The sequence below is a fragment of the Pleurodeles waltl genome, chromosome 10 (assembly GCF_031143425.1).
Source record: "Pleurodeles waltl isolate 20211129_DDA chromosome 10, aPleWal1.hap1.20221129, whole genome shotgun sequence".
Lineage (NCBI taxonomy): Eukaryota > Metazoa > Chordata > Amphibia > Caudata > Salamandridae > Pleurodeles > Pleurodeles waltl.
The window spans coordinates 238,123,360-238,135,727 of record NC_090449.1 but is presented as its reverse complement, the minus strand read 5'-3'; the positions used below and the strand labels follow the sequence as shown (position 1 = coordinate 238,135,727).

The following is a 12,368-nucleotide window of genomic DNA, read 5'->3' as shown; positions in this document are numbered from 1 at the left end:
CCCTGATTCCCACACAGCTAAAACCTGCTAAATATATAGTACAACAGTATGACAGTTTTACCCCTGTTGCTTTATGAACCTGGCCGGTGAAAATACAGGTTGTCTGGTTTGAAATCCATCGGTTTAAGGCATCCCTTTCAGACAATTCAGCTCCGTCACGTGATTTGAATCCTTTTCATTTCTCACAGACCACTTCCTGTAGTTATGAGAGAAGCTGGGAAAACACCCACAAACCTTGTTCCTCCTTGCTGGCCTTTATAAGTGAAGAAATGCGACCGAGTGGGGCGGCTGTTATCCCATTTCAAGGTACGTGCAGGTTCACTTTCTTTCAGTTGTTTACCTATGTGGTGCTTAACATACCACGAGAACTCTATTAAAAGATTATTTGCCGAAACAGTAATTATTTTATCACAGTTTCAACTAAAGCACAGTATGGACATGAACATGGATTTATGCAGCTAATTTTGTCTGGAAGTTAAACATTTTGAGATCTAGGGGTAATTTATTGTTCCTGACTCCACCATCTCTTCCTCTAAGGTCTACTTTAGGTTCACTGGCAGCATGTTTGTTTTGTAAAACAAGGGAGCGAATTATTAGGCAATACAGTTGTTGAAATGTTAATAAGTCCTTTTCCATTCAGGGCGCCAACACTTCCAATGGCTATGGGACAAGGTTCGCTGATGATGCTTGGTATTTTCGTTTGTATCCTGTGCCTGAATTTTATCGAGTGCCAGCCACTAGTAACAAGTAGAGCACCAGGTAAGTGTATTATGAAGTTATAAAAAAACGATGTATTAAGTACAAGAAAAACGTTTCTGTCTAAAGTTGTCAACTGGTATTTATGATTGTGTAACGTCTAAGGCAGAAATATGATTTACGAATATGTGCATGCACGTATGCTACTTTGTATGTATGTATTTTAATCCGTTCACCCATCCATCTAAATTGCCATTTAATGTGTGCCTATTCATCCACTCACCTAATACATACATTCAATGCATCCAGCGATTTTCCATTGAGCGTTTTCTGCAGCAGTGTTTTAATTCACATGTATTTTGATATTTGTAAAAGTGTTAAAGCTCTCCATTTTAAAACAAATTTCAGTCCCTTTGGAATTGTTGTAGGTCACTGACATTTTTTTTAATTTAAAGATGCATTTGATTTCATTCTAGGAAACTGACCTTATTTAGGGAGCGTCTATCCCAAGGCAACATACCTTAGTAATCTAAAACCCAGGTATAGGAAACTGATTGTTCATTAAGGAAATGCAGTGTTCAGTGTCTGCTGGCTGGGCCTCGTGCATCAATACAGGATGTAACCTACTTTATAACTGCACGCTTTCTAGAAACAGGGTCACTCGCCACGCTGGGCTGTTTCAGAAAACTCAGTTCGAAAATCACGAATGATGTACAACAGCAGTTCCCAACCTTTTGACTTCTGTGGACCCCCACATTCTCATTACTGGAACCCGGGGACCACCACTGAATCATTATACGAATCCGGGGACCCCCACTGAGCCATTACTGAAAGCTGGAGACCTAATATGTTAGTATTATTTAATTTTCTAAGCAGTCGCGGAACCCCTGAGGAGGCTTCGTGGACCCCAGGGATCCCCGGACCACAGGTTGGAAACCACTGATGTACAACATAACATACCGGTGGACATATGAATAAATTGTAATGTTCTGCAAATATATGTAAATCTAAGTGCAACTCATTTGTAATGCAAACCTGTCATGGTTTACTAGTATAACTGCAAGGCAATTGTTTTAATTTGCAACTTAGTAAATTGAACTATGTTACTTGCCATATGATTAAACAGTGTGCTCTATGTATGCATCTCTCTTGCAGAGAGGTTGGAAATTGCACAAATATCCACATTGTTTCTACCTCACCTATTCTACCTAATTTGGTAGTCTTTTCAGCTCTTCTTATGCACACACATACATTGAGAGGTTCAGTTGTTTAGTCTGTGTTCGTAACGTTTGCAAGGGCCTCTGGATGTAAATTAGTTGCTCATTAAAATGCATGACATATGAGTCAAAAACCAAAATGTCAGCTCTTTGTGGGTGTATCCCACTAATATAGTACTGAGGGTTGAACGTACTCCATTCCAACATGAGGCATGCATTTTGAGTTTATATATTTCATTTGTTATGCACACATCGAAAACACTCGATGGATTTCCTTTGAGCATCCGGGAAGGTTCTGAATGTTTTCTATTACTGGTTTTACTGGCTTTTGAATGACCTGTGGTTGGAAAAAAGGTTTTGTATTTACTGTCCTAGAACTTCCGGTTTAGGTGTAATTCATTGTTCCAACTAGTTGGCATTTGACACACACAGCCAGAATCACTTCAAAGGGCTCACTATTTATAGTTGACTTAAGACACTTGGGCTGGGATTAAATAAAATGGCGGGCGATTTCACGGTATTCTAGGAAGCATTCTATTACATATTGTAATAAGACTATTTTTGCTCCAGTACCTGCTTTTATTTAACACTAAAATGGATTATTTGTGCCTTAAAGCACCACTGGGAGACGGCATAAGCAAATGGGAGGTGAGTCCACCTTACTCTTTCTTGCAGGACAAATTTAATATCATGCTCCGTATAGAGCCATGCAGAGCTGGGCACCTGCCCCATCACACCTATGGCCATGTTCATAGGGTTACAACATTCACTCCCATGTGCCCAGTACTAAAATCGCGCCAGGGGCATCGAGTTTCACACTTGGGCGTGCTCAGTCTGCCATATTGGTTTGTTGCATAGCAGCCAGAGATGGGACCCGCAGCATCAGCCGCCAAATGGCTTATCCCTGCAGTGTGAAGTGCTTCCAGCTCTTTCTTTAAATGAAAAGGATCAGGTTTCGGGGTAACGTTCGGATGACCACCTGCAAAGACCGCAAATTCTGGACAGTGACAGTAAAAATTCAGGACAAAGGGTCAAAATTCAGGACAAAAATTCAGGACAAACAGTAATTTTTACAGACACATCTGCGGACGTTCAACGATTATAAAATAGTTGACAGAAGTACAAGCCAAGATAGGCTCGTATTCTTTAGTTTGTGTTACACATTGGAGTGTTGATTCACAAACAGCTGGACACATTTAAAGATAAAACACCTAGTAAACATGTATATTCCAAGCAGAATTTGACAGCTGGCATAAGAGGAGGATTTCACAATTCTACCTCCATACCATGAATGGTAGTGCAAAAGCATGGCTCGGTTGCTGAACATAGACTTAGAGCTCACAAAACAAGCACTACTAGAGAGTATGAAAAAGAGTTGCGTGAAATGTTAGTAAATATGTCCCTCAAAGATTTGGCACAGGTGTCCAGATTTAAATGTTGTCTTGGACCTTGTACATTGCTCCGCTACCTTTTGGATAGTGTTGCACTATTGATACAACATATACATAAATAAATAGAGGCAGAAAATCTCTCTTAAGCAAAAGCAATTTTTCAAAGAATAAAGGAGAATTCCCTCCAAGGTTTCAGCCCGGAGCATTTTTCTAGCAGTTTACATTGTGGCACTAGAAGATGCTGGGTTTTAGAGCTCATCAGTCATGTTATGTAAGCATTTTTACACGTGCTCTTTGTTCTTTATTAACTGGAAATGTTTAAATAACATCTTTACAGAAACACTGATTGCAATAAAATTAAATCCCTCCATTGATGAACTATGCCTTCCTGCCAGTCCTCCCGCAATCAGCTGCTGAAGTGCTTTTACCTAAGGGCCTGGGGCACTGCACAAGCTGCAGGATTGATAGCACCGCCACTGACAGGGCTGGCTTTATTGTTAGTGCCAGATAGTGTGAGAATATTTGTTGTGTCTTTCCCTAATTAAAAATCTCCTCCATTGGTGCCCTTCATTTCTATATTGACCCTCTCTCATGTATAGTTAACTTCTTTTACAGAGCTACTCATTTCAAGTATGAAGAGTAGAGTAGGGTGTCGGAATGCGTCATATCATACACATATTGTGCAGACAATAAACCTTGTATAGGTGTGTAAGCCAATGTATGGGAAATGTTACTTGAGACCAGGGCCACTGAAATTATGCAATTGTGCAGCTGTAGCGATATTAACATAAATATATGTTTGCTGGATTTGCCACAAAATCAATCATCTGCTGCATAGTATGTAGATTTTAGCTCAAACAATTCAAAAGCTGCTAAAAATGCAGCAACATATGTTTCTGCATAGTGGAAGACACTTTGCAAAGGGTAATAGGTCACTTTTCTGTTGCTTATTGCTTTATTTGAGTGTTAACCTGGTGTTAATGTGGTGCAATATAATCCCAGACAGTGTTAAAAAGTTTAAAAATGACAAAATAACTAGTAATATTAACACAAAATGAGCCATATTACGCCACATAATTTGCCCTTTCTTGATGCATAATTTACTTAACCCTGCCGCATAATTTGATTCGCCGTGGAGGTTGGACCGCCGTGGATGTGGTGGTCTGACTGCCACATTTCGACCTGATTACAACCTTGTTCTCCGCCAGCCTTTTCAAGGTGGTTCAACTGCCATGAAAAGGTTGGGGGAGAACCAGTATATGGGGCCTCTATGCTCAGCACCATTGAAATGTGCATTTCGAGGGTGCTGGTGCCTCCTGTGCATGGCAGCAGTGCTCTATTATGAGCCGCCGACATTGGTGCTGCACCTTTCCCACTGGGCTGACAGGCGGGAACCTTGGTTCCCAGTGGGAAAGTCGTAATTGGGCCAGTTGGGAGACCACCACCTTGATGGCAGTCTCCTCGCCACAGGTATGGCGGTCGGCAAAGCCGAACACTAAATTTATAATCAGGTCCCTAGTCTGGAGAAATACAATTTCTGGATTTTAAACATAACATAGAGGTTGGGGCTGTACATACTAATAAGTAAATATTATCATTAAAATAAATCCTATTTAGCATCCTTAGAATAATGAAAGATTAGAGAAAAACAATATGGCTGTAAATCCATGCCTTGCAGTTCCCATGCTGTTATTTGATTTTGGTTCATAGTTCACTGAGCTGTTTATTAGGATTGTATTTTATGAACTGTAATTAAGAAAAGGGTCCCTGTGACAAAAAACAGTTACTCACTGAGCTGTCTACATGAAGAAAAAACAATCCTTTGAGCTGTATGTTACACATTGTGCTTCGCTGGAGGCACAATATCCCTCTGCCTATGCTATGATGAGTCAAAGAGATACATTAATCAACAGGGTTAAACTGACGTTTTTATCATCAAATCGCTGACACACAAAGGACCTGATGTATGTGCCTTTAATCCTGTAAGAAGTGTCAAAATGCAGTCACCCCCTCAACTTCCACAGAACTTTGCTGTGGTGATGTGGCCCTGGCCCCTGAGTAAAATCAGAATGCCATGCCCTAGGCTGGGGCAGGAGGAGAACCAGCAAATAATGTAAATGCACAAAAAGGTCCATTATCATTCTCTATGTGATAATGGGCCGGCAAACAGAATGATAATGGGCTGGTAGCAGTCTGTGGCAGTTCGGCAGTAGTGAGTGTTAAAGAAACTCTGGGGCTCCTAGAAGGGCAATGGCTCAGCTCCCTGCAATGTCCCAAATTTTTGGCAAAAGGCGTCCGTGAACGAGATCATCATGGACAATGGACATAAGGACCAAATTAGGGAAGGTCCATGAAATTTACAGATGGGTGGTCACCCTAGATTACATGAGGGTCCCGGGCTTTGAGGGAAAGGTATCTCTCGGAGGCGCGGCAAGGCACATCCACCTACATCGCCATCACAACTGACTATATCCCATCTGGTAAGACTTTATATAGCCAGTGCTCAAACCTACAATGCCAAGATTGAGGACTGATCTCAATCAGCAGTTCAAAAACCTTAATAGGTCAGTGGGCTAGTAAATATGGAAGATGTTCAGCGTCAAGTATAATACAGTGTTAAAAGGTATTGTATAACACTGACACTTTCTATGCAATATACTCTGGAGGCTCTTGCTCTTAGTACCTTGAAAGAGATGGCCAGAAAGTCCTCATATGTTTATGTTTTTGTGTGCTTGCCTTTGATTAGATATTTTTAGATATTTTTAAAGAGCGAGTCCAGTAGAAGTATCATAATAAGTTTGAGGATGTAACTATGTCATACATGCCAACATTTTAGAACAGGTAAGTGGGAGAATAAAAAATAATAATCAGGAACATATTTCCCCCATTGCCTTCTATTGAAGCAGCAGCAATTTCAGACGGGAATCAGCCAAAATAAAGCCAGTTTTGGCTTCAAAAATGGAGTCTCCCACCTGAATTGGGTCTGTTGGCATATATGCTATGCTCCTATTTCATAGACTCGGGAGACAGACCTATACCTCAACCAGGTTACACTATAGTTATAACAGTATATCTACTAGGTCTTAGAATCCGGAGGCTTAGGAAGCTATTATTTGATTTTTATCATGCTTGTAGTAGGACTATCATTATAGGCTGTATGCTGTATCTGGGGTTGAGGTGAAACAATCCACTGGCTTCTCCAACAAAGCATGTAGAAAATAAACTCCTGTACTGCCCTGGTTATACACTCCCCCTCAGGGCATTATAAACCACACCACAAATGTATGAAGGACTTGGGACTCCAACTCGTTCTTTACAGGTTGAAAACCTGTGAATATTTGCAACTCCTGAAAAGAATTCACCCAAGGGAAATAACTGGTAGCATGCCTACTAGTCATTCAGATAGCAACATCATTAACAGAGCTGGCAGATCTCTAAAAATGCTTTATTCACAAGCAAATAAGCAGAACAAGGATGTTTGATGTTTCTGGATTTGTATTTGGCTGTTCTCCTGCAGATTCCCCCATGCAGAGTTATTGTTGTTTGTTGTACCTTTAGCTGATTAGCTGTAATACATATCACACCCCCTCAAGGGTATTTGGTATTAAATGCAATTAATTATGGCTATATTTCCTGGACCATATATTTCCTTATTATTTCATTCTGGATTAGTCTGTACTCGAAAATAGAGCTCATGATAGTTCACATTCTAGTTCAGAGGCTTCAGTCTGTCAACATCCAACAGTCAAACCAGAATGTAGAAACTATGGCCTAATTACGAGCTTCTGGAGGCGAAGCTAAATCCAGAAGTGGAGGAGACTGTCCAAAGGCATTCTCCTATAGCTTTCACTTTTCCTTCAGAAAACAGTGGGTTTACATTCCTACCCATGTTTAAATCAAACTTTTGTTTCTACCTTTTTAACTATTAAACCTATGAGACTGATGCGTCACATGGGTCAAAGCAACCATTGGAATTATGATCAAGCATCAGGCTCCCACGCTTGTAAAGCTCCAGTGCAAATACAAACTCAATATCACTACTTCAACATCAGTGTAGGGGCAGTTGATAGGTCAGTGCTAATTGGTTACACACCCATCTGCTCTGTTACGCCTCTAAAAACATTGCAGGCCATTTCTGTGTAAGTTCCCCTAGGCCTAGCTGGCGCTCTCCAGGCTCAAAGCTCTCTGCCAAGATACAGCACCAAAGAGCCTACAATGAAGGTCCTGGAGGCTCCTAAGTAGTCTACGTATAGTGCGAGTGTCCACAAAGCCCAAATAATAGCAAAATGGCCAACAACATACTGTGACTGGGCAGCAGTGCTGTCCAGAGGTGCCAAAATAAGGTAAAGCTCCTTCTTCCACTGATAGATTCAAACTTTCAAACTGCTGTGTCTGACAAAGGGGGCGGACCTTGTTTTTGTGCCTTTCTATCTGTTATTTCAATGTGGCATTTGTTGTATGCATACTGTATTATAAGAAAGTGTTTCCTTTAGGCTTCCTATAAAAGGGAATTACATTCTCCCCAAAAAATGCAGTTCATATTGTGTCTATGTATTATTATGAAAGAAAATGCTTTGAGCACAAGCACACAAAATGTAAACATTACTAAAAGCAACTTATTTGGGTTTATCTTTGCAGATTCTTTATTGAAGGTCAATGGCAGTCTTAGCTCCTGTGTCTCTCAAACAGGTAAGATGGTGGATGACTTTATAATCAATAATTTCATGTTTAGCAGTGAGGCTAGGTACAATTGAACAACTACGCATCAGTGTTGTTAACTACAGACTCCTGTTCTGTCAAAGTCTATCATTTTGATAAAGGTTTTCATCATGGGTTTTTTGACAATGAACATTTAAGAGCAATTTTTTGATTGTTTGATCCATTAATACTACCCACATTCATCAGGTTTACTAAAATTTTGCCATATTAAAGGAAGTAAGTGTTTATTTGATTATACTTTTAGCGACCAACAGAACTGTGTTCTTTATAGTTTGCATGACATACATTTCCTTAGATTATCTAAGTGCCAGAGCATCGGATTCACAAACTGTTTCTCAGGGGCCAAAAGTACAGTCTGGTTTGTGGTTTAGGGCCGCACCAAAGGGGGCAGGGTCAGGTAGAGGCAGGGTTACTAGAGTAAAATAAAATCAACACCTTGATGCAGTTGACTCCAGACCATGAAAGTGCCAAAAATGGATGATTTCTAAAGTTTTTTTTTCAATAAATGGACATTACTGATGTGTTCTGCTCCAAATAAAGTGCCACTCAAAATGGCACACATACAGCATTGAGATGGCATATGTAAGCACACCGGAAATAAAGAAATGTCACACACAAGCAACCTGACAAGAACAAATCAATTGAGGATTTATAAAGCGCTTGAGTTGCCAACTTCTTTGTGGTGATCCAAAACACAAGGAGAAAGCACTCAGAAAACAGGGGGAAAGGAAGGGGAGAGTGGTGGAAAAATGAGGAAAATGCAAGGAGAAAGCACTAGGAAAATGGGGGAAAGAAGGAGAAAGCAGGGGGAAAAGGAGGGAAAGCAAGGAGAAAGCACTGAGCAGTCCTACCTTGAAAGGAGCACAAAGCTGGTCTGCGGGCAGCGGTGAGGGAAGAAGGCTGCCAGGATCCAGGCTGGCCCCCTGCAGCAGTCCTCAATGAGTCCAAAGAATGTGAGCAAGAGCAGGCTGCAGACAGAATCAAAAGAGCAGGCTGCAAGCATGATGCCATTGGCAACAAAGACCACGGGCTGAGATGCCGTTGCCAACAAAGGAAGCAGGAAGCTTTCTGAAAGGCCCCCTAAAGTCAGCTTTACAGCTAACCTTTAAAGGACCTTTGCCTCCTGCAAGTGACATGCGTGACATCATAGAGGCTTTCTAAACACAGAAGAGGGCCACTGGAGCATGCACAGTGAAGCTGCTATTGTGCATTGCTCCAGCAGCCCTCTTTTGTGTTTACTGACGCTCTTTTGTGTAACACCAGTACATTGACTGCAAGGTCCACGGGCCACCAAGGAAGGTCTGCTGGGCGCTGGGGGCCTACGGGCCGTACTCCGAGTACCATGGAGATAGAGAGTTGATTTAAGTGCAAGCAACTGATAACAATGGGCCCGACATTTTATAGTTAGTCCACTTCTTTGACCCTAAATGTTTGGAACACTGAACAAGGGCAAAACGGCTGGTTCATTACCTCCCACACGCATCCAGCATTGCTGGCAGCGGTGTTGCAGGTATGTTTCTGTGCAACTAAGTTGCACTGTTCAAAGTCAGCCTCTGTCCAGTAGTGTAGGATGGTTGACTGTGAAATAGATGCAGTCAGGGCCAGCTTTAATGCTGTTGGCACCCAGTGCGACAATGATTGTAGTTGCCCCTCTAATGACCACCTCAGCTATGGATTCCCTCACTATCACCCTTTAACAGAGCTACTCAAGTCTCCAAAACTAACTAAAAGCATTTAATTTGTTTTACAGCATCACTCCTACCAGGGTAGGGTGTCAGAGTCAGGAGGCAACCAATCTTACTTGTGTAAATCACTGTACAGGAAATGTTATGCAAGACCAAGGAGTCATAGGGCATCCATACTGATAGGCAGTTCTAGCGTGCCTGGTCCTTAGTAAGTAAACTTACAAGGGGACGCGTATAGGCCTATGAACCTTTTGGATTGCATGGAGTATCCTAGCCATGTAGTGATCAGTGTTATTAAAGTGTTTTATACCAATCAACAATCTCTAAGGGAAACATTAGTCATTAGACAACTAGATCAACATTTCATCAATAACCACAACTCAATATACGTTTTAACAATATTTATTTCCCTATTAGTTACAATTCTAGTGCATAAGGTTATTTCAAACTTTATTCAGTCAGTTCAGAATTAATTCATTAGCGACCACCAGTAACATAACCTAATCAGAACTTGAGAAAACATATGCTCTCATGCTTCAGCATAATCTAACAAAGAAGAATATGTCAGCATCAATAGCAGAGTTCAGCAATCAGTTTGTCAATCATTTGTCACTGTCTTCGTCACCCAAAGAATCCTACGTAACCCAGATTAGCATCAGCATGTGGGACTTCAGGCGAAAACAATTTAGAAATGTGAATTTGGAAAACATCTAGCTAAGAGAAAAACTATAAAACAGCGCAGTTGGTACCTAGAAAGAAAGGCGCAAAGTTACTCAGTCACATTGTCATCGCTACCTGTCCACAGAATGGATCAGCAACAAAGTCAGTCTTTGTCTTTAGGTCATCAATCGATCAGCAACGCATCAGGCTCTCAGCACAGAAGCCCAATGACAGAATCTCGAATTGTGTCTCCTGACTTCATCAGCATTCACCCCTCCCATCTCACGTTTTAGCCCCTTGTCATGACGTTTTATTAGAGTTTTTCAGTCCATTCCCCCTAATTCCTAATTGGTCAGACAATCACCAGTTATTACTCTACCCAATTAATTTTATTTAACAAATCTATAAATTCTAATATTACGCTGTTCTCAGTTCATTGATTGGTTCACTGTATGATGTCCTCATCATCCGGCTCATCAGGTATCGAAAATGTTGCATCTTCTTCTCCAGTCAGTGTCTCTATTGTTTGAGTCCTGGGAAAATACATCGAATCTGCCTTACACCAGATTGCAAAATTTTTAGATCCATCATCTCCTGTCCGTCGGTACATTTCAGAAAACTCTAGCAAAGCAAATTTTATTAAGCAGCTAACGGTTCACAGTCAGTTCAATGCACCAGCAACTTCTACATTGTGCGTTTATTAATTCAGCTCCTGCATGAGGCCTGGAAAGACTAGGCCACAATTGCGGCTAAATTAACTCTACAGTATAATGCAAAACATATGTTATACATCTTAATATGACATACTACTACATTATTATTACATACTTTCGTTACTTCAAGCATTTTTTATCATTTTAGTACAAGTTCGTATAAGTGGCTGTCACTCTCCGTGGGCACATTTTCAAACGTGTACATTATTTTCTCTATAATTAATTTCTCTATGAACTTTTTATTAATCAAAACACATAAACATTCATTAATAATTTCTAATTAGCATATCTGCTTCAACAGCAGAATAGTTTAAGAGTGCTTGTTCTGGAGAAGCACAATCTCATAATTTAAAATGTAACACCATGGTTTGGAGTTCTATTTAATAATAAGAATTGATGTCTACCCGAATGAACCCTTTTTGCAATATTGGGATAATTAAAGACGGGGAAAAATCATAATACTCTAATCTATACCCTGCTGTTTACATGCAGCTTTTTAATGACAGTTAATATCTTACTGTTCTATATTAGGATTTTAACTTATAAACTGCAGGTAACAAAGGTAACTCTCTGACAAAAGCTGTAACATTCTGACTTACTAACATTATATACACTTTGTGATCTGCATGCCAGACCCTCTTTGCAGCAAACACAGTAACCCTCTGTGCTAGTGCTACCTTATGATGAGTCAAAACTTCCAATGGAAAAAACTCTGATCTCTCTCCAGCAAGAACATTACTCACGGAGTGATCTTGACATTTTTATTGTTTCCTGAAAATAGCCGGACACAGCAGCAGGTGCCCTTGAAATCATAATTCAATTGCAAACATGCGCCACTGCCCGAAATCGCGGGCACTACTATTATGTAATGGTCAGATGGAGGGGAAGTCCACCCGACTCCCCTCATGCTTGAGCCCCATGTGATGACCCTGTTGGTCATGAGGGGCCAGTACTTAAATAAAGATAGGTCAGCAGGTGGAGTCAGTGAAAAGCAGGATGGCGGTGAGAACGGATCCCCCATCTGGCAGGTTATCAACCGACGGCCTGGTGTCGTGTGCCCATTTATGCTGCACGTGGGTTGCAATCGCCACACGCATCACCTCCACATGACACAACAGCTTGCCGACACGTTTGGGCCGCCACCCACCTGCTACTCCATGCTTCAGCGGCAGCGCTTCACTGCGTGGTGATCATGCCACGTGGTCACGCATACGAGGCATCCTCCTCTGCTGTCCGGCATCCACGGGTGCCAGAGCTGAGGCCCGCTTGTCCTGCTGAAGACACCAC

At 41.2% G+C, this 12,368-nt stretch overlaps 1 protein-coding gene across 1 annotated transcript in view; it reads left to right on the top strand.

The window, feature by feature from the left end:
* The first annotated feature begins 219 nt into the window (after positions 1-219).
* Positions 220-12,368, top strand: part of UMOD (uromodulin) — a 188,132-nt gene continuing 175,983 nt past the window's right edge. Inside the window, exons 1-3 of the mRNA XM_069210268.1 lie at positions 220-306; positions 641-759; positions 7,943-7,993. Of these exons, the coding sequence (XP_069066369.1) occupies positions 657-759; positions 7,943-7,993 (154 nt within the window). The 5' untranslated portion in view covers positions 220-306; positions 641-656. The remainder of the gene's footprint in view (positions 307-640; positions 760-7,942; positions 7,994-12,368) is intronic.